The 21,086-nt window shown below is 47.0% G+C and overlaps 1 protein-coding gene across 1 annotated transcript in view; it reads left to right on the forward strand.

Annotated features, from left to right (window-relative positions):
• The window catches only part of LOC149371663 (cell adhesion molecule Dscam1-like), a 216,518-nt gene that overhangs the window by 178,345 nt on the left and 17,087 nt on the right, over positions 1 to 21,086 (forward strand). Inside the window, exons 8-13 of the mRNA XM_089565899.1 lie at positions 282 to 382; positions 2,688 to 2,994; positions 6,211 to 6,372; positions 16,894 to 17,184; positions 19,276 to 19,395; positions 20,019 to 20,192. Coding sequence (XP_089422025.1) covers positions 282 to 382; positions 2,688 to 2,994; positions 6,211 to 6,372; positions 16,894 to 17,184; positions 19,276 to 19,395; positions 20,019 to 20,192 — 1,155 coding nt within the window. The remainder of the gene's footprint in view (positions 1 to 281; positions 383 to 2,687; positions 2,995 to 6,210; positions 6,373 to 16,893; positions 17,185 to 19,275; positions 19,396 to 20,018; positions 20,193 to 21,086) is intronic.

The raw sequence follows: 21,086 nt of genomic DNA on the forward strand, positions 1-21,086 counted from the left end.
TTATGCAATCTATCAAGTCCCCACTCTTGTAGCTACTTCTCCTCGCCAACTTTGCGACGTAATGGCTCCGCGGTCAACGCGGAGTGCATTTCTAGCATCCTACCTCAAGACCACCTTCCCACCACTATGTCTCCTTGGTCATCAAATATTCCATTTCCATAAAACTTTATTCGCTTCTTCATGCAATGCAGTGCTTCTTTTTGTGCTCTTATTCAGCCACAGTTACCGCGCTTCTGTATAACTGACATGCACACGCGCACTCTTGCGGCTGGCGGACGCAGATGACCCGCCCATTCTGCGGGAGACCTTCTCGGAGCGCACCCTGTCGCCGGGCCCATCCATATCCCTCAAATGCATCGCGGCCGGCCGACCACTTCCCCAGGTCAGATTGACAGCGGTCTTGTTCCCGCGACGCCGCCACGGCCGCCGGACATCGGCGCATCGATCCGCCCCTTCTTGCCCGTCATTTGTGCCGGCGCATGTTCGTGTGTGAGCGTTCACCCCAGGCGTGCTCGCTCAAAGAAGCAGCAACAACAGCTGCCTATCACTGTGAATTGAAAAGAAACCGACTCCATTTCGGAGGGGGTTTACCTCCGAGTTTATTTTTCCTCAGAGCACGCTTCCCTTGTCGCTCAGCCTTGTCGCAAGCGGTCGATATCGGCCGGTGAGCTTTTTCTTTGCCCGGATACTATCATGCTCGAGAGAGCGTTTTCTTGTCGGCCGAGGCTTCGGTGTACTTATCTTGGTTGGCTGCCCATGCTGAAGTTATTACGGTATCGACACACGAAGGCGCGCGCAAGCGTTGGCCACGCATGTCGTTTATCGTATTGATAGTGTATTTATTGAACCTTAGAGTTTTTTCGAGAAATATGGTCATTTAAAAGGGTTGTGCCCTTGCTGCAATCAGTTTGTCGGTAATTGTGTCTAATTTTCGAATGACCGACATCCGGAAAGCTTAGACCTCGTGTTTACCGCACTTAGCAGTAACACGTCATGGCTACTTTCGGATAAAGTTATGCTTTTACAATTCCTGAAAGAACACTCTACATACACTCATGGCAGGCTATCACGGTATATCCCTTCGGAATGCTGTATACTGCTATTTGACTAATAAAGGATGTCGCTGGTTTCCCAGGTGCGGCTATTACCTGCGCCCTTGGAAACCAGCGGAAGCTTCTCTCACTGACCTTTATTATGCGCTTGATCAGTTTCAAAGCAAAATAAACTAACCTGCCGCCTATATAGTTTGCTTAGAGTCGCCACCACCGAAGCGTTACTGATGACTCTTTTGCAGGCGCGGACATTAGAGTTCTAGCAATCGACGAAATTTGTTTGCGTCGTGGTAAACGTAACGTGTTTTAGGCTTTTATTAAGCAGTTGTCCCCTTGTGGAGTGTTCGGAGCAAAATGCAAGTACTGCGATCTCAAAGAAATGAAAGCTGGCGCAAGTCCTAAGTCCCTTCATATGCATCTTCGGTGAACTTATTCGTCTCGTTGACGAGCTGGACGGTAACTCGTCCAAACGCTATGTCGCGGGCTTGGAAACAGCTAAATGCAAAAATCTGAAACCTATGATAGTTCTCCTTAGAAACAATCGTACCTCATGGTCATTCAGCTGTTTTCCTGAAGGATGACGGACACGTAACTTTTATTTTATTAGAGTCCTTGAGAAGCGTTATGCTCCCATGTATAAAAATGCTCTTCGATGCCCCTTCCAGCTCTTCAGTCTTAGATGCTCCTACAATGCCCCTCAAAGTCCTAGTGTTTTAGGTCTCCCGGACCATCATAAAGGATTTACTTAGCAGTAGTAGCACATGCCATAAACACGCTTAAGTCAAACCGCCTGATTCCTGTCTAGTTTGCACTGATTGAGCTCGCAATGTGCTGGCAAAATGCCTCGGCCTGCATGTGATAAGTGCTTCTCATTCGCACTTGAATAGGGTTTATGCGTAAAGCCGCGAGACTAGTTCCGCAAGATGAAATTCGAATTAAAGTTCTCGAAGTATGTTCACTGTCAAAAAAATTATTCACTCACTGCTGTCTCTACGGTCAGCGTCGGTGTGTAACATAAGAGTCGCAAAAACGAAGGGAAAACATTCAGTGGAAACTGTCAGTAAACAGACCACCCGGACGCGGTTCATTTTGGTGGTTACTGTCGTTATTACCATCAACTCTAGCTGTTGACGGCGCAAAGTTCATGATGATTTCAGATGTCTTATTACAGTTGAACCTTGTTGTAATGAAGTAGAAGGGACCCGGCGATTATTTTGTTATAGCCGTAGCTTCGTTATAGCCCGTGTTGACCGAGATTCCAAGGGGAATCGTCATTCCTTTGTTATATCCATTATTTTATTATAAACCGCTTTGTTATAAAAAGGTTCGACTGTATATCAATTACAAAGCTGCCAAGAGAACCTATACATCAAATCTCGCGCTAGGGTTATTCCAAAGTTCTAAGATCAGCTGACTGCCCTGTCTCATGCGGCATTTAGGTGAACTTCGTAGCTCAATGCATGATTACGGTTGAGGGAGAAAGGCTGCAGGATGCTACCGTTAGTTGTCTGGGCAGCTGACAGGTGGCGAAAACATCTGTTAGTCCCCACAAACTGTCCGCGTGCCATGCTCCGATTTAGACTCGATGTTTCGTAACTGGCACGGGGTTAGAATAGCCATGCGGCGCATGCGCAGGTGACGTGGTCCCTGGACGGACTGCCCGTGCCCGAGAACGTGCGCTTCCGCATGGGCGACTACGTGACGAGCGAAGGTCACGTGGTCAGCTTCGTAAACATCTCAGGCGTGCGCCCCGAGGACAGCGGTCTGTACCGCTGCAGTGCCGGAAACGACGTGGGCGTCTCAGAGCACGCGGCGCGCCTCAACGTGCACGGGCCGCCATTCGTGCGCCGCATGGGCAACCTCTCCGTGGTCGCCGGGGAGGTGATGCGGATCACGTGTCCCGTGGGAGGATACCCCATCGAGGCCATCACCTGGGAGAGAGGCGAGTGAACATACGTGTTCTGTTTTTGCAGTGATTCTTGTGTCAGGGAGGGGTTACGTACGTTTATGGCATCGATGGCGAGTCTAAGACATCGACCAGTGATGTCACATATCACGCAGTACGCAGAGTGCACAAGCGTAAGGAGATGACGGGCTCGTTAAAACGACGCAAAACAAGCGAACAGTCACTGACAAAGGATGTGGATAGGGAATGCTGATGTTTTCTTCCTTTTTTTATAGGAGGGCATTAATTAGGCTGAGAAATCATATTCCTGGTCGTATAGATGAAAGGCAATTCTAGAGAAAGCAGACGGAAAGACGACCACGCCGTCGGTTCGATTCTAACTGGCATGTGCAGGAGCTGGGTTAAGGTGCCACTGGGGGGATGGTTGTCTCTTCGTCGACTTTCTGTGAATCAACTAATGAAACTTATTTCCAACAACCTGCTTCGCACCGTAATTAACACCGTACTAAAAAAGGAAAATACTACAGTTTCTCATGCTTTTCATGGCTGCAGGGGTAGCACGCAGACGACACCGCACTATTTTACATCCTTAAACAGCGACAACCACTGTCAAAAGCTGATGTCAGCGACAGCAGGAGAAGAAAAAAAATAAAATGCAGCCCTATAAAAGCAATCTATTTAAGTACGAATTTCACATTTAATGGAACTAGCGCTTTAGTCTTGTCAGGGTCACGCGCAGTAGAAAGATTCATCGCAATTTCTTCTTTCCTTCTTGTCCAGTATTCGTGCTGTATTCATTCCTAACAATATGTGTGAAGTGATTTTGAGAAAGCGACGTTTTCATAACACTGACAAAAAGAAATATGACGCTCTCAACATTGGTGCACGATAAAAGCACTTAGAGTGCGCAAAGAAAAGTGCTGTAGTGTTCTGCGTGTTTATTGAGAAGCGTCAATCAATGAACTGTGCACAGCAGCAAGCCTGATCTTTCCCTAAACTCAGCTTCCGATGTCATCATCACCAGTCCTTGCGTCTTCTGACACCGCTCATATCCCGAACTCCAGGTTACTTCCTTGCGTGTATTCATTTCAACCCAGTTCCAAACCTTGCTTTTTTTTGTTTTTGATGCAACCGGCGACAGCAAGCAACTCGCGCCAAGTTTCTCCGCGTGCACAAAAGCAGCCCCTGCTAAATGCATCAACGTCCCTCCTCCATTCCCTCTTCCGACTTCCGGCGCAGGTTGAGTGCTCGTGTGGAAGACCCGAACTTTTCCAGACAATATCGTGTCAGGCTAATGGCCTGCCTGCCTGCCTTTCAAGGCCTCTCCGATTTCTTCTTTATTGGTCCGCGTCCTAGCTGCTACCCTTCACTCTGCCGGCTGTGCTAAAATGCCCGAGGTGCACTGTATCACACATTTCCAGGTGACGTTGGCTGAATGTTATGGCGGAGGCGCGAGGAAGAGAGGCAGAGAGACGGAACACGCTGGCGGGCGTTATCTTGCGGGATGCAGGCTTTTCAACAGCGTGCGCAGCCACGCGCTCGAAGCACTACGTTTGTTTCGAGTTCTTCTTTCACTATTTTTTGGCACTCTTCTTTTCTTTCATTTATTTAGCTTTTGCTTCACAAAATACAATTATTAAAAACGCCCGTTCCTTAATTGCGTTCGCTTGCTCTAACGAGGTGCTCCGCTTTCGGGTTGGCCGACACCGAGAGGTGCAGTCGCTTTTGCCAGCATGATTAAAAAGAGTCCAGCTTATCATAATTTGTAATGAGACCAGCAGTCGAGTTCGGGTGTTTTTTTTCTTTTTTGCTTTTCTGGTGTCTGAACAATGCGCCTTAGGCCGATTTCAACATTTCAGCACTAGTTACTAGCAGGAACAAGTGAGGTGTTCTGTAACTGGTGAACTTCCAACTCAGTGCGAGTTAACACGGCGTGACGCAGTCCATACTGACTCCCGTCATAAAAATTCTGCAGTGAGCTACCGCCCTCCACATGCATTCTACCTAATTGCCCGGTATCGAAATCCACTCCCCGGCTTCCGTCCTGGGTGGCTGTTTCTAACCACAGAACTTCGCAGACGAGTCGATATTAGTTAATGACATGAAGCATGTAATAAAGCTGTATGGAGACTAGCACCTGCGTGATGGAAACCTTAATTATTAGCCCTCGCAAAGATCCTCAGCGTTTCAGCAAAATTTGCTTCCTCTTTTTCTTCATGTATAGCGCACTAAATGGGCAAATTTGAGGTACTTTTTCAGCAGCGGCGTTGCTTTCATATGCTGTCAAGAATGTGTGTTTATTTCCTGGCAGAGAGAGAAAGCCATTCATTGACGGTGCGAACCTCGGTGCGGTTTACTTGAAACTCGCATTTTCCTGGCATTCCTACATGGCTTGAGGGACGTCGCTTGAATACAATGCCTGTCACATGAACCGACGCGTCACACATAATGCAGCATTTATGACGCTTTAATAAGCCACTTTTACTCACATTCGAATTAATTATCTGCGTAATTTTGTTGCCTCGGTACACTGGTAGTACACTGGTGGTATACTGTTGGTATACTGGTGGTATACTGGGGGTATACTGGGGGTATACTGGTGGTACACTAGCGGTATTACGAGTATGAGGCTGAAAATGCTAAACTGGACTCTCCTGGTAAACAGCATGCTTTTTAAATAACATGACATTTTCGGCTCACAACTGTTTTACGTATAAACCTGCCGCGGAGCCTCAATGTGTTTAGCCTACGGGTGCTGATCCAAAGATGGCGGGCTCGATTCCGGCCGCTGAAGCCACATTTCAATGGAGGGGAAGGATAAGGAAAAACGCACATGCGCTCTGCGATGTGAGCTCACGCTAAAGAGCCCCGGGTGGTCTAAATTAATCCGGATCACTCCACTACTGCGTCCCTCATATCCCCAGTCACTTTGGGACGTTAGAACCACGCGATCCAATGTTTTAGGTGCAAAGCTAGGTAATGCAATTTCCATTCAAACGTGCAATTTGCATTCAAACGTTTCATTTGCAACGCTTGCAAACGCATTTTCTCGTGTCAGCCACTGCGCCATCCCTTGACTGCAAGTTCTATCACGTGACATGTGTGAGCAAACTACCATGGTATATTAATCGTCTGCGACAAGATAAATCACACATCAAGATGAATTCCCGTTATAGCCTGCATGGTTATTGTCTTTTGGCGGACCTCGAGTACTTTCTAGGGCACATGATAAACACCTGCTCTTTCTTGCAGAGGGCCTCCGGCTGCCGTACAACCATCGCCAGAAGACCTTCCCTAATGGGACGCTCGTCGTACAGGACGTAGAGCGGGCCACGGATGAAGGCCTCTACTCGTGCACAGCGCGCAATAAGGAGGGCCTCACGGCGCACAACACCGTGTACATCAAGGTGCTAGGTGAGCATCTCGCTAGTGCGCGGGCACCTTTTAGAGTTTTTTTCCCCTTTTCCAGACTAGACTAACCGGACTATCCTGACCTATTACGGCACTGACAGTCAGCTGACTCTATGGCAAATTGTTCTTTTTCTTGCAGTCTATTTACTCAGGTGTGCTACCATTCAAAAACCTCTATAATTATTATATCTTCAAATCTCAGTTTCGGCCTTCATACATGACACTGTGTCTGCCCGTTTATACACTCGTTCGTTCGATCGTTCGTTAGCTGATCCTCCAACTTGCTAACTTGACTACTCACTCATTCGAGTGAGTGAGTGAGTGAGTGAGTGAGTGAGTGAGTGAGTGAGTGAGTGAGTGAGTGAGTGAGTGAGTGAGTGAGTGAGTGAGTGAGTGAGTGAGTGAGTGAGTGAGTGAGTGAGTGAGTGAGTGAGTGAGTGAGTGTGAGTTAGAGTGAGGTAGAGTGGGTGAGTGAGTGAGTGAGTGAGTGAGTGAGTGAGTGAGTGAGTGAGTGAGTGAGTGAGTGAGTGAGTGAGTGAGTGAGTGAGTGAGTGAGTGAGTGAGTGAGTGAGTGAGTGAGTGAGTGAGTGAGTGAGTGAGTGAGTGAGTGAGTGAGTGAGTGAGTGAGTGAGAAAGGGAGGTAGGGAGCTTGTCGAAGGGACAAAATCTCGAAGATTGCCACTTTTGTGTGCAACAGCCATGCAACACCCTCAAATCGATTATTCTAGGCCACTCATGCTTGAATACGATCTAATGACGACAGTGCATTTCATCACATAATGTATCGCGAAGGACACTAACAGAAGCAAAATTATTGTGCCTCGAAATGCATTACACCTCGTTAGGCAACTTGCCAGTTCTTTCGTTTTCGGTTCTGTTCATTCAGAGGTCAGCTTATATTGCATCCTCTGATAAAGAGCTCGAAGCAAGCGCATCTGTTGCGCTACTCGTGTTTCCCTCCTTTATTCTATACGGCACATGAGGCTATCTATCGAGCAACGTCTCAGCTGCAGTTATTTCAACTGACTGCATCGGCTTCTTTTTGCTCCGGTTCTCCCCTGTTTTCAAAGAAAAGCGATTGCGAGTAGACACTTGCGTGAGCATTCGCGACGAGACACATTCAGGCATTCGACAGGCCCGCCCAACGCAGCCGTGGACGTGGACCAATGCTCAACATCGGCGCGTGCAGCCTTCCAACATTTCGCAAGCGCTGGAGGCGCGCCCCGGCGCCGGCGGTTCCTTTCAGAAAGCGAATGGCTCTGGAGGCGCTGGCGCCGAAAGCGCAGGAAGAAAGGTTAACGGCAGACCAGAGACCCAATTACCAAGCCGTTCCCCGGGTTTCTGCGCGTACGCGCTATATCACGCTGGGGCCAAGCAAGCCCGGTTCCCGTTCGGGCTCCATTCATTTCCGATCTCACAGCCAGCGCCGTGGGAAGCGAAGACCCGGCGCAGATGCCAGTCCGGAAAGGTTACGCCACGTGTGGTTCAACCCCTTCTTCTCTCCTTCTCCTCCTCCCTGGTTTCCCCGCACAGGAACTTCACAACACCGGTGGCGACGACTACGCCCGCCGCCGCCTCATATTCGCTGCGTTCATTATTGCGCCCACAAGCGGGGCATACGCGGCGCGATCTGCCGCTCAGATAAGTCATCGATTAGGGAAAATGACACCTCCTCCCTATTTCGGGAGTTACCTCCCTCCCCCCCCTCCCCCCCACCCGCACACACATCTGCCCCGCTTTCACGGCTCACCTCACTTCCCTCCTCGGACGATTGCTAAACAGTGCACGCTCTGCACCGCCGTTCCGCAGGAAGCCGCCATTAGCCTGCAGCGGCACAGGAAAGGCCGGTGAACGCACGTGTGTCGTACCGGTAGTGGTGGTATCTGCTACAGTATACATACAAATCCAATGCATGCCCCCCCCCCCTTCCCCCCTCCCCCCTCGCTCTTTCCCTTACAGCCATTGCCTTGGGCGTCCTATGGAGCGCAACATGCAATATTCAAACGCCGTGCGGTGCTGCCTCGCCTCCAAAAAGTGCTGCCTCGCTTGCGCTCGGCCTTCTTCGGAAGCCTTGCGCGACTCTACTCGGGGTCTCCCGGGACGGGGTACGCGACGCGCAAGCGAGCCTTTGGGTTTCCTTCGTCGGATTTGGAAAGGCTTGGGAAATTTATGCGCGTGTGCTGCAAACCCTTGCATGATCTTCTCTTTCTACGCTTGTGGATAACGGTGGCTTCGGAGCAGCTCGCCTACTGACCTCTGGGGGGTGTCGATGACGTCGATATCTGGGTCACTACTAGGAGATAACGGTCAGCTCGACCAACGAACGGCCAACGACAACTCGACAGTGAGGGGTGCGCTCTAAGCTTTCCACCTGTGTAGATATAAGCATTGTTGGTTTGTACGCAATACCCAGTGTTGAGCAAACACTCATTTCAGTTTGTTTTCTTATTGAAAATGCGAGGACAGAAAAATTCCATTTAAAACACAATAACAAAGCGCCTTGTGTCATTTTTTGTTTCTTTGTCTAGATAGACTTACGATTCAGAGTTTCCGTACGTTGAAGACATACGAATGTGTGTTGCTACGATCGGGATTCTAACAGTTCATCGGTTGGAAAATGAAAGAAACATCCCAGACTATAATAGAGACAGAGGTGAAAATTAGTTTCTCTGATCCGATAAGGATAGGAACTGTGTGACAAATAGCTTTCCCGCACAGTGTACACCAATCGTGTCCGTGATAACACCCTGGAGTGGCACCGACCGTCCCCCGTTAGTGTCTATCCTGCTGACCACGAATCACACACATGAGACTACCCTCACCAGTCAGCCCGCACATATCGCGCGGCTTGGCGTCAACAGCGCGTTCTCTAGCAAGTCGTATCGGTCCGTAGAATTCCCGGAAGTTTTCCATCTCAGCTGATCGTCGCAGGCGCCACCGCTTTCCCCGCTGCCGCTGCCACTGTTGGGTCCAAAGCACTGTACTCTGCTGACGGTGGTATTTGCGCAAAGGAGTAGCCAGTACTTTTCTGTCTCTCGGCTGCGCCGCATGTTGCCTCGCCAGCACGCTACCTGAAATTCCGGAGAGAGTTAACCGCTGCTGCCGCCGACACCACGTACCCTCTTGTCTCTGATCGGTTTCTGCACGCGCCGAGCGTTCTGAATAAGCACGTCATCACCAGTGAGTTGCACAATAAGATATTCCTCGTCTTTGACACCGGCTTTAGTTTGACCGGTCTGTGACTCGGGCGCGTACTTTTGAGAAGGTGCAAAAAACCGCGCGCGCCGCTGTCCATTCGATGATCCATGGCTATCCACACGAGCAGTTGATGCAACCCTCACGCGGGCGCGTTCCGCGACCCCCTTTTGTCCTGGAGGTTCTTACCAGGGAACTCATTTATTCTGAATAATGCCTGTCTATCCGTTTTACCAACGATACACGCCACGTCTACACGTCTTTGGATTGTAGCACGGCTTGTTTGAGGAATTCACTCGATTCATCTTTCCAGAGATGCGTTTTACCTGCTGTAGGCTCAGGGCGTAGCCCGTCCGCTTTGTTAATCAGCGCTCCTGAGTTCCGTTTTGCTATTAAAGCTGGCTTGGTTTTAGGCCGTTTACGTCGATCAGGGTAAACACGAAACCAAGAGTGGACTATAAAGCAATCGTAAGTTCGGTATGCACCGCTCTGAGGCCTACACGCAATTGTACTCTGAGTGCTTCTTTATTTCAGTTGCCACTTGAAGCTAACGCTCTTATATAGCATTCTTTTCAGCAAAAGTCATGCCTATTCTTCTCCTTTCCTTAAAAAAATATTACTATCTTATCAAGAATCATCTGCTCGAGTTACTGGTTGCCGCACGTAACACACAAAAAAAAATGGAAATGAAATACGCTCCGACTCAAATATCATCTAGCCTAAGCTCCTGACTGCTGAAAAATAGTCAGTAAACTGACCCTAAACGCCGTTCTATTCTCGACAAAACATGGGACTACCTGTCAGAGAAAGTGAAACGTTAGGAAAACGCTTATAATGCATCCCGACGCGGTTACAACCGAATCGCATCGGTAGCGTGGAAATGGAAACCGCAAAAGCTGCAGCGTCATCAGACGCTCATTTTCTCTTGTTTAACGGAAACGTCCCGCAATTTCGAAACAACCTAGAGAAAAGAAAGAAGGCTGAACGACGAAATGAAAGAGAGATAAAGAAAAAAATCAGGAAATGAAGAGAAATAATGACAACAATCATACTAGTCGAAAGTGAAACCAGAGACCTCGTTTCCATTTCGGAGATCGCGCGCACACGCCCACACCACGGGCGGGCGGCGGAGGTATGGCCGTATTCATCAGGCTCGCACAGTCTCCGCTTTGCGGTGCGCGGTGAGGGGACCCTGCTGCCTCTCTCTCTCTCTTTCTCTCTCTCCCCTTATAGTCGCGTGCACAACCGTCGCAACAGCGCGGCCGAGGAATGGAAGCTGGCTGTCGTTTCCGCTCCGTTTTGTGCGTCTAACGTACCGACGCGAGCGGCGGCGGTGCGCTCGGAAGGAAACTACGCGTCCACCCCTGCGTCGTTCCGTTTTTTGGGGAAAGAAATGCGAAATCTTTGCTGGGATTTCCATTTCCCTTCCCTTTTATTCTCTTTTTACGTCGGCTCGTTTTGAAGGGCACAAATGAACGTCGCTTTATCACTCGCGCCGAGGAAAGAAGGCGGACGTGGTGTGCGATACTTTGTTGTCCTTTTATTTTCTTTTTCTACGCAAAATTCACGCCCCCCCCCCCCCCCCTTCCCTGTATTCTCCTCCAAGCCCTCGCGCGCCTGCCTGCAGCGGCTGTACAAATGACGCGCGATTTCTGCGTGTTCTTCGCTTCGAGAGAACGCCTGAACAAAGATATTGCGACAGTTCCGCGAGAACGGCGATTGGGGCTGTTTGTTTCTGGCAGAGAACAAGAGAAAAAAACGCTCTGTTGAGGGTGACAAGTAGCTGCTTTTTACCTGACGTATGCGGAAGACTAACATAATATCCAGGTAGATCGTTTATTTTTTTTTTTTCTGGAGGGCGGGGCTTTGTTTTTTGGTTTTCCCATTTGGAAGTCCTGGAGTAGGAACGTGTAATTTCAGCAGTTTTTTGCACTGGTATCCCGATTTTTTATGCACAGGTCGTTGGGATGTTGATATTTATAATCCGTGTGTTATGCGAAAATGTTTGTTGTAGGATTTAATGGAAAAGCTGCGTGCTTCGGCACATTCACTGCATGAGTAAGAATGTGCAATGTTTGCGAAAGGAAAAAAAAATATCTTACGCGATAATTGTTTTTGTAGTAATAAGCCATCCAGAGTGGCGTCATTGGAGATATATTTTTATGTGCCTCACGACCTTGCTTAAAGCAAACTGGCCTTTATTCCTTCAGCTTCACCATCAGTTATTCTTTTAACCTAGCTTCTGGTCAATTATGAGTTCAAGGAAATGCGGAAGCTCCTTTGTATCGAAAACTTGAAAGGCTGTGTGCTATCGACAAATTTTTTGGCTACCTTTCTTGTGACGATGACCATTGCTTATAGGCGGCGCTCAGCTGTGAAGCCAGCTTCTCGTAAAGCTGCAGTTATAAAAACCCGCGGTCATTTGCACTTGAAGCACTTTCTTATAATTAATTACATTGCTAACACATCGAAATGTATGCCGAAGAATGGCTTCGCGGTTGTTTAGATTGACTGGAGCTGCTAGTAGTGCGTGGCTTTGAAGTTGTGCTGTGACTTCCAAACCTAATCATTGTGCTGTGACTTCATTGTGCTGTGACTTCCAAACCTAATCGCAGACACAATAGGATTTAAGGTTTACGGAGCTGCACGGCAAAGTTAAATAGCAAACTTCATTGGAAGAAGCATTTGCTCGAATTTCGTCACACTCAGCCTGGGCGCAAATACTAAAGCCAGCTGATCGCTATCAGTAAGAGGCTCTTGCTCCATCTTTGAGGCAATTTCACGGTCTGTATGCACGAACGGAGAGAATACTGCGTTCAATTCATTGTGAAGATCAGACTGCAAAATTTTGTCACTAGATTACACACATCGCGTCTTAGAGCGACCCGCGTAATTACTCGCTGCTCGGCCGAAGTCACACATGCGGAATGACACTTAGAAAAGGAACCCCGTCATTCGCTGTGATTGCTATCGACCTATCTTGTAACTGGCATCAACCTATCTATAAGAACGCAGTAACATTTCCGCTTACTTTTTTTTCCGTTAGCCTTCTTGGAGAAAGACGTTAACGAGGGCTAAAACTTTAAAAAGGACTGTCCGTAACTTGGAAAAACGCAGCGAGAAACAGCAGCATAGAATGTCGCGAGGCTAGCTTCACTTTAAAGAAAGTGTGGATGGGTCTTCAAAACGCGTGTGTTCGGGGGACAATGTCCAAACGAGGCGCTTACATTCTTTTTTTCATCGTTTGGATCCCTCTCGTTTTTCTGCCTTCGCTGATATTAACGCGACAGCGCTAAGGCGCCTGTTCTGAAGAAAATCTGGCATTTTCTTCAGCGTTGTGAGCAAAAAATGGGCCGGGGTATAGGATAGACCAAGTGGCCAAACTGCCCCTAGGTTCGAGGTTGGCCTCCTATGTCACGTGATCTTGTGACGCCATCATAACCTGCCCACAAGATTGTGAGCAAACTATCCACCATGGCAGTTGGCAGTTGCATTAATGATTGGTCGCTAGAGGTTTCTCGGGAAGAACAACCTGGGTCTCACAAGCCCCAACGATGGCAGCAGCTGCCATCGTAGGGCAGAGGGCGCATCGCTTAACCGCTGCACCACTGCGCCAGGAGGGATATCAGGATTCAGGACTTCCATAGATCTATGAACGTTAAGTAGAGAATGGTCAATTCTGCATATATGGGTATTTAGCTATTAAGGCTATCTCGTCATGCCCCTAAGGCGGAGGTTACGTGTTCGCTCCATTTTTTTTTAATTAGTGGCGTACTTCGCTCGAAAGAAATTCCCAGTTTCTATTTTTGCTTCGTAACGGAAATATGAAAAATTTTATTACTGCTCATCAGTGGCCAGCGTTGCCTTAACTATGGAGAAGAACCACCTTTAAGTCAGCGCCATTTGGTATCTATGCTTGCGTCGTCAACTGAAATCGTATCATGGTCCAGCGCGTGAAGAAGGGGGCTAGCGTGTGCCTACCAAATATAGCCTAAGACAGCTGAATGTGGATCATCTGCGCTTACTGCGCGTTGGCCCTGCTACTTAGCTCAAGGTCGTGGATTAGATACCAGCGGTGGCGGCCGCGCTTCGTGCTTTGGGCATCAAAAGGCTATAGTCTGGTTGACGCATTCAAATCGTAACAAAGCTTGGCACCGGTCTCACACGTAAGGCTGTGAAGGGTGTACATTCTCCCTCGAAAAAACATTCTGCCTGCTACATGGTATGTATGAAGAGTGCGCATCAGGTGGCAATACATTCTGCTCTTTCAGAAGCTCTCAGCGATAAGATTAGTGAGCGCTAAAAACAGACATAATATGGCAAGAAGGCCACAATGCACATTAAAGAGGTACAGTCTTTGTCAAAAGTAACCAGGCTGCATGATTTGCTTCTAACTCGTACAGCGGAGCCCTTGCAGCTTCCCTGAATCTGAAAGGGCGTTAAAGGTAAGGACTGGGGGTCCTCTTACCTTCCATCACCTTTTAATCTTTAGGAAAGCCACAGGGGCTCCACTATACAAGCTAGAAGCAAACTATGCAGCCTGGTTACTTTTGACAAAGACTGTACATATATATCCTAACATACATGCTTCAATTTCATTTTTTTTTTCTCCACACATTTGAGACATATGGTGTCCGTAGCTGAAATGTGTAATGCAGCTTCCTCTCAGAGCCTCTTCGTTGCTTAGTCTGCCTTATTTTTCAAGTCTGCTTGTGCCCTTTGTACAGCAAGGAGCCCAACGCATTCTCATAAATTATAATGGAGAGGAGGAACCGTTGCTTAGTGTCAAGTTAGTGTGCGCATCTTTTACTTATTGTTCCAAGAATCCGGGCAGCCTCCTAAATCCTTGCTACACGGTGTGTACGAAGAAAGCACATCAGCTGGCGGCACAGTGAATAGAGTACGTATGCAACGCGCAGGAGTGTCTAACGCTTTGTGTCTGGCTCGCTCCTTGAGAAACGACCGTCTTGATCGGGGCTATATTTCATCCGAATCAGAAGACGCCCAGGCCTGCTAGCATGGCATCGCAGCCCCATTAGTCACCTCCAGGCAAACTCCAGTCCGAGTTACAGACGCAAGGCTACCCTCTTTGTCTTTTGAACCCGTGGTGTTTGTTGTTTCTTAAGATGTTGTCTACACAAACCACTGTGTTTACTTATATGGTTCACGATGTCAGCGATGAGCAACGGCGAGGTTCGAGGGAGCTCTTCTAGATATCTATGGGCTTCCTTTTACAGACTGCTCCCCCTCAAAAACTTCGAAAGCTATGCCGTTTCTTGTGTTAGAGTGATTTTATTATGTTTGGATATTATTAGTATGTCGGACGGAGATATGGCTTACCGAAGAAACGTATGTCCTTGTGAATTCGGGTTTTCCGTTTGTTCTAAGAATGCAATTGAAACATTGCATAAGTTCACTGCTAATAAACGCATGCCATGAATAAAATATTAAAATTTCGGTTTTCTCGCGTTTTTGAAACAAGCCTACGCAACATTTCTCAATTAACACTCCGTAGCTACGTGATGAGTGAAGGCTTACATTCCGCACTGGTCTTTCCTGATGCATATCTTGGCAGAAATATAATTTTAAGAGCAAGCATTATAGATGATAATTTGTGATGCAATGAGTTTTAAATTTTCATGTAGAATCATTTCCATAAACTGCACTCTGATAAAACACAAGTCCCGTCGAGTTCGCCGTGAATGCACGCAGCAGTACGACCAGATGCAAACGGGCGAGAATTTTGCGCATTGAGGAAACAACCCCAGCACGTGCCATTTGCTGAAATCCAGACATACCACATTAGCAGCGAAGACTGTCTCCCTGGTTTCTAACTATCTCTCATTCTCAGTCTGTCTGCTTCCTTTGTATCATTTGTTGCGATGTTCCTTCACGACATACATGTATATCTGTGTGCCTTGCCAAGAAGAGAAGGGAGAAACTAGGTTAAACCTAAAAAGAATTTTTTTAAAATTCCACGAAAAGCGTCATGTACGACAACAGTAACGGCTATCGCCAAGTGAACATCATAATAAAATATATTTTAGGTGGCTGACTCGAGCGGAGGCTCACTGGAAAAAAAAATATTGCAAAAGCTGCCAACGTTTGACTGAACTGACGATCTGTACTCTTAGTCCTACTGCAGATGTCTTACCGTAACAGTTAGTACGTGTGACAAATGGTTAGTCCGTGTTGAGGTTTGCACGTACTCCCTTGGTAAATAGTCTCCGTGGGAGTAATTTTAAAAGCGTTAGCTCTTAATCATCACGTTTATCGATTTCTTGGGGTCTGCTACCGCTTCCCTTCGGCGTGAAATTTTCTAAGTCCGAAGAAATCAAGATGGCGGCCCCCATAGGAAAACGATATTGCAACCCAACTGAAGATTGATTGTTAACGTCATTAGTATGTCGAATTGGTAATTGCTTACGTCACTGATTTTTTGGCGTCATAATTAACTAGTCACATGACTATGTTTAATCGCTTTTAACTCATTAAATAATAAGGCATCATAAAACCAATTAGATATTTGGAATCTTTTTTATGAGAACAAGTTAGACGCCAAAATTGACTAATGAAGTTAATTTTAGTTACGTTATGCTTATATTTAATTGCTTATAATTAACTAACCGATAACGTCATGATCTAACTAATGGATATTCGCAACGGGCTCGATGAGTAGGACCGGTTAGACACCAATATTGTCTAATTAGTTAATACTTACTTATGGTTAGGCTTAACTTGGCGGCCATGTCGTCAACACTCGGCAACTCACAATTTCATACCTCATGGTGACCGGGCACCTACCGCCTTGAGGTGAGGAAAAATGGCCCTCCAAAGAGTCGAAAAACTTTTTCGGCCCAAATTGGTCAAAAATATCCGACCTCAAGGCATTGGAGGAGAAATTCTAGAGGCCCGTGTACTGTGCGATGTCAGTGCACGTTAAAGAACCCCAGGTGGTCGAAATTTCCGGAGCCCTCCACTACGGCGTCTCTCATAGCCTTAGTCGCTTTGGGACGTTAAACCCATAAAACAAACAAAACAAACAGTAGGCGCACGCTCACCCTAAAGTATGGAAAAGTAGCCTAATCACGTTGCAATACATCTCATGGACGATAGATGGCGCTACGGAACTGCTAACGCTCGATACTTCAACGTCTTCCAGACGGTGGCGGCATTTTTTTATTCTTCTAAGGGAGTGATGGTGGTGACAACGCAGCGACTTCCTGAGGATCAACTCCAGCGCCACTTCTTTTAGCCCTTAGTTTCTAAGGTGGTACACTGTCGGCATGAACTGACTCCCTCCACACCGCTCTCTTCCGTCGCTCGCAGTCAGGCCGGCCATCGTGCCTTTCTCGTTCCCGGAGTCCCTCCACCAGGGCCAGCGATTCAGCGTGCTCTGCACCGTGTCCAAGGGTGACGCGCCGGTGCACATCAGCTGGTACAAGGACGGGGCGCCCGTGGCCACGGCGGGCATGGCCTCCGTGAGCATGCTCAACGTGACGCAGTTCTCGTCCACGCTCATATTCGAAAAGCTGTTGCCCGAGCATCGCGGAAACTACACCTGCGAGGCCCGCAACGAAGCCGGCGTGGTCACGGTCACCTCCACAATGGTAATTCACGGTATGGCTCGCGACGCACCTTCTTTAACGCTTCTGATTGTTGTCGTGTGTCTCAGAAACATGTTGTACACTCCTTCTCAACTTAGGAAACGCATGGCGCTCAATACACTTTAGTCATCTTTCTGCGCACATTTCGGTGTATTTGTTTTCCATTTTCTTTCTGTCAGCCAGTCGTTCGGTCACAGCGTTCTATAGCACGGGCAGTGGTAAAAGGCGGTGTAGCTGTCGACAAGGGTGTAAAATTTGGGGTTCATGTTCTTCCAATAGCTTTCTCTCTGTTGCGAAGATTTTGAGGTGTGATTTTTCGTGTGCTTTCCTGATTGTTCACTAGGGAGCGTTAGCAGAGGATGCGTAGACTTTGCACTGTGCAGAATAAAAAAAGGTAATTCCGACAAAAATTTCTTTGCTTTGCCTATGAGCGCAATAAAGACACAGATAACAACTTCTGTTCTATCAACGTAAGATGAAACATGAACAAGACAAAATGCGTTCAGCAAAACGGGGAGGTCTGAGGTGAGGGAGAGGCTGAATACAAGAGTTCTTGATTTTAACTTCGAAGGCACGAAGACCGCTTTTCTGGAGCATTAATGGAGCCTCTCATTATTCTCTCTTTATCAGCTAATTTTTTTTGTATGTGGGTTTCAATTGCTCTGCTAGCGTTTCATCTTATGCGGTTGTTACTAAGCCCGTTACTCTAAACAGGAAGCTAGGTTTAGCAATTATCTTCTTTTTTCCCTCGAAAATAAAATATTTGCCACCTAATCTCGCAGCCACATAATGAGTCTCACAAAAACTTGAAGACGTCGCTGAAGCAGTGGATGGCGTCACCAGGTCAGAGGCCTAGTTATCAGTAGAATTTCGCACGACGAACCAGTCAATGTTTAGCCAGTAGGCTGCGAACGTTGGACAACAACGAGCCAGCGAATTGGTTGCTTAGCGTCGCTTGCCGTACAGAAGACGCGAGCAGAAGTGAATAGACCAGGTACACTATAGCCTTGAAACACTTTGTTCGCGTTGCCTAATTTAAACTGTGTAGCAATGCATGTGCAAGTTGGCAGTGATCGCTTGTGTGGCTTCTCAGGGAAATACTTTGTTTCTTCATATCTGTTCGAGAAGGTACGACTGCAATTAAAACAGAATAGCTAGTTCGGTTTACTTACGTCTACTTCTATGTGTGAGTTCCCTCTAGAAATTTCTAGAGTGACAAAAGGGAACCAAAGTGCAAAAATATCGACAAAAATAACTTCACCTCACTTGCTCATCCTTGCTGCAAGAGCGGAAATGCGTGGAGGTGCCAGAGACTGTAGGCATCCACACGTTCTGACTGCAGCGGTCGCTGCACATGTGGGAGCGTCCCAATAGCTTTGGCAATATCAATTATGAATAGCTGAAAATATATGATGGCTGTCGCTATTAGCATCAGAAAATAGCTCTGCGTTCCCAGACGCAGAGTTGGCACCGTAGCTCTTTAGAACACCTTAGAATGAGATTAAATAATGTTTCTTCAAAGATTAACACGTTATAATTATGCTCAGATAACTAATTACCTTATTAATGAAGAAAGAATAGAATGTTTGTGATCCAGCAGTACTTGTTTTGTAACCTTGTGAAAAATCGTAGCTTCTTTTAAGCTTTGGTTCATGTTGCTCGAGTCGTCCTGTGTAGTGTCATCAGATTCCCGTCGCGTAACTGCAAAAGACAACCTTGATAGCACTCATTAGTAGTTCGCCGAAAACCTATGCTTTTCCGCTGAAAGCTAATGTGTAGCTATTTATTCTTTTTTTTAAACTTTAGTTCCTCGATTAAAGGCGGTGTCATTAATTTCCGCTTGCACAGTCGCACTAGAACCAAGAAAACAAAACAACAGAGCACTTGGTTTCATTTATTTCGATGTTTACCTCTGTTCGATTCAGATGGTTATCATTTCTCGTTTGGGAAACGAAATATTTGCATGAAAATGTAGTTTCCTGCACCTGTATTGCTTTGAGTTTTCAAACTGGTGGTTCGTTAAGTTCTAGAAATTATACGTGAGGCTCCTATTTATTCAGCAGTGCCATTTTCCTTTACGCCCCTTCCTTTTCCTTTACTCCAGTGCCGCCAACATGGCGCATCGAGCCATCTGACACTATGGTAGTTCGTGGTGGAACGGCCATTATTGACTGCCAAGCCGATGGGTTTCCAGTGCCTCGTGTGCGGTGGACCAAGTCAGAAGGTAACCAGAATAGTTATAATACATCTTTATAGGAACTTCAAATGCGGCGTCATTCTCATCCCCCATCACGACCGTCTTTTTTCTCCTCTTCCCATTCCCCAGTGCGGAGTAGCAGGCCAGATATTCATTTTTTCGACCGACCTCTCTGCCTTTCCTGTCAATAAACCCTCTGTCTCTTTTCACATGCGGCGTAGCAAGTTATTCTTAAAACAGGCTATCCCGCTGCTCTTGAAATGATGTTCCCCTTTTGAGCACTGAAAAGAATGCACTTAGTAACCGGTAGAAATCAAGGCCACAAACGATAGGGACAAAGTTTTGTAGTTCTGTCACTCTTAGCTGAGATCGAGCGCTAATTTTCACAACGTTGCATCAAGCTAGTGCGTTTTATTGCAATATTCGTAGAATAACGAATACGCGACAAATCAGTACATGAGAAAAAGGCGTAAAATGAATGTCTCTAAGGAATAGCAGCATTTAAAAAAAAATCCCAATGAAAAGTGCCTGAAAAGTAGCTTTACTCACTACGAGATGATTACGGCGTTATAATGCGCATTGCCTTTCTTTCTTTCATAACACACTTCTTTCCCCGCCTACTTGCTTATCTGGACTTCTTTTCTTCAAAGGTGACGTTCCTGGAGACTACAGGGCTATTAGCAGCAGCTCCAGAATCCACGTATTCGAAAACGGCTCACTGGCAGTCCACAACGCCGAAGAAAAGGACGCTGGCTTCTTCCTCTGTCAAGCTTCCAACGGAATCTCACCGGTTCTCAGCAAAGTAGTGAAGCTCAGCGTCCATGGTAACTATTCCGCTCGCCATCTCTTCCTTTCCCAGCGGATTTCATTCCTTATGCTAACTTGTTTGTATACCAAGACATACCTTGCCGTCTGCAATTTGTACGTACGCACGGATTATAATCCTTTTTCAGCAAGACGAAAAGAAGTCGTCAGCCGAGAGGAGTATCGTACTGTCACGTGCTCTATAACAATGTGTGCAAACAAAATTATCCTTCGGAATGTTTTGTTGCGTTCAACGCTTGGTTGCCTTGGCAAAATCCAGTGGTGGTCTCAGTAACGTTTGGCTCTGTTTTAGCCGAGCGAGGCATAAGAAAAATACTCCACGTATACTGATACGACTATTCGTGTAATTATTTGTACACGCGATCCTTGTCTCGGGTCTTAGCAGCAGAATTTTCAATGTAGAGTAGTCCGTTCTTCGAGCTTTTCCTTGTGTCATTATTTTGTCCTTACATACGCATAAATATCCGTGTCCACGCAGTATAGTTATTTTAGTCCTTTTTTCGACAGTTGTGGCGCCTCCACACGCCCATTATCACCGGGATCTGCATTCTAAACACGAATTCTCCTTCAGGGGCAGGGTTTGATGCCTAAGCCCTGGGATAGATGCCCACCACTAAATATACTGAATAGTTATGGTTGGCAAGGGAAGCAAATGCCCTTTTCAAAAAATGCGGAGTTATAGCACTCACAAAGATACTAACCGAAGTTTCAATCTCTTCTATTTGCTGACCTCAAGAGTTGTGCCACGTTTGAAAGTGTTTATCCCATTGCGAAGTGCCTCAAGTTGCTATGCTTTGCATTTGGTATATGCCTCCGTTGCCAAGATTACGCACTGCGTGCATTCAGTGATCGAAATATATTCTGGGACTTGAGCAGCATATCTTGTTCCTAAA

The sequence above is a fragment of the Amblyomma mixtum genome, chromosome 1 (assembly GCF_055824585.1).
Source record: "Amblyomma mixtum isolate Tamu chromosome 1, ASM5582458v1, whole genome shotgun sequence".
Lineage (NCBI taxonomy): Eukaryota > Metazoa > Arthropoda > Arachnida > Ixodida > Ixodidae > Amblyomma > Amblyomma mixtum.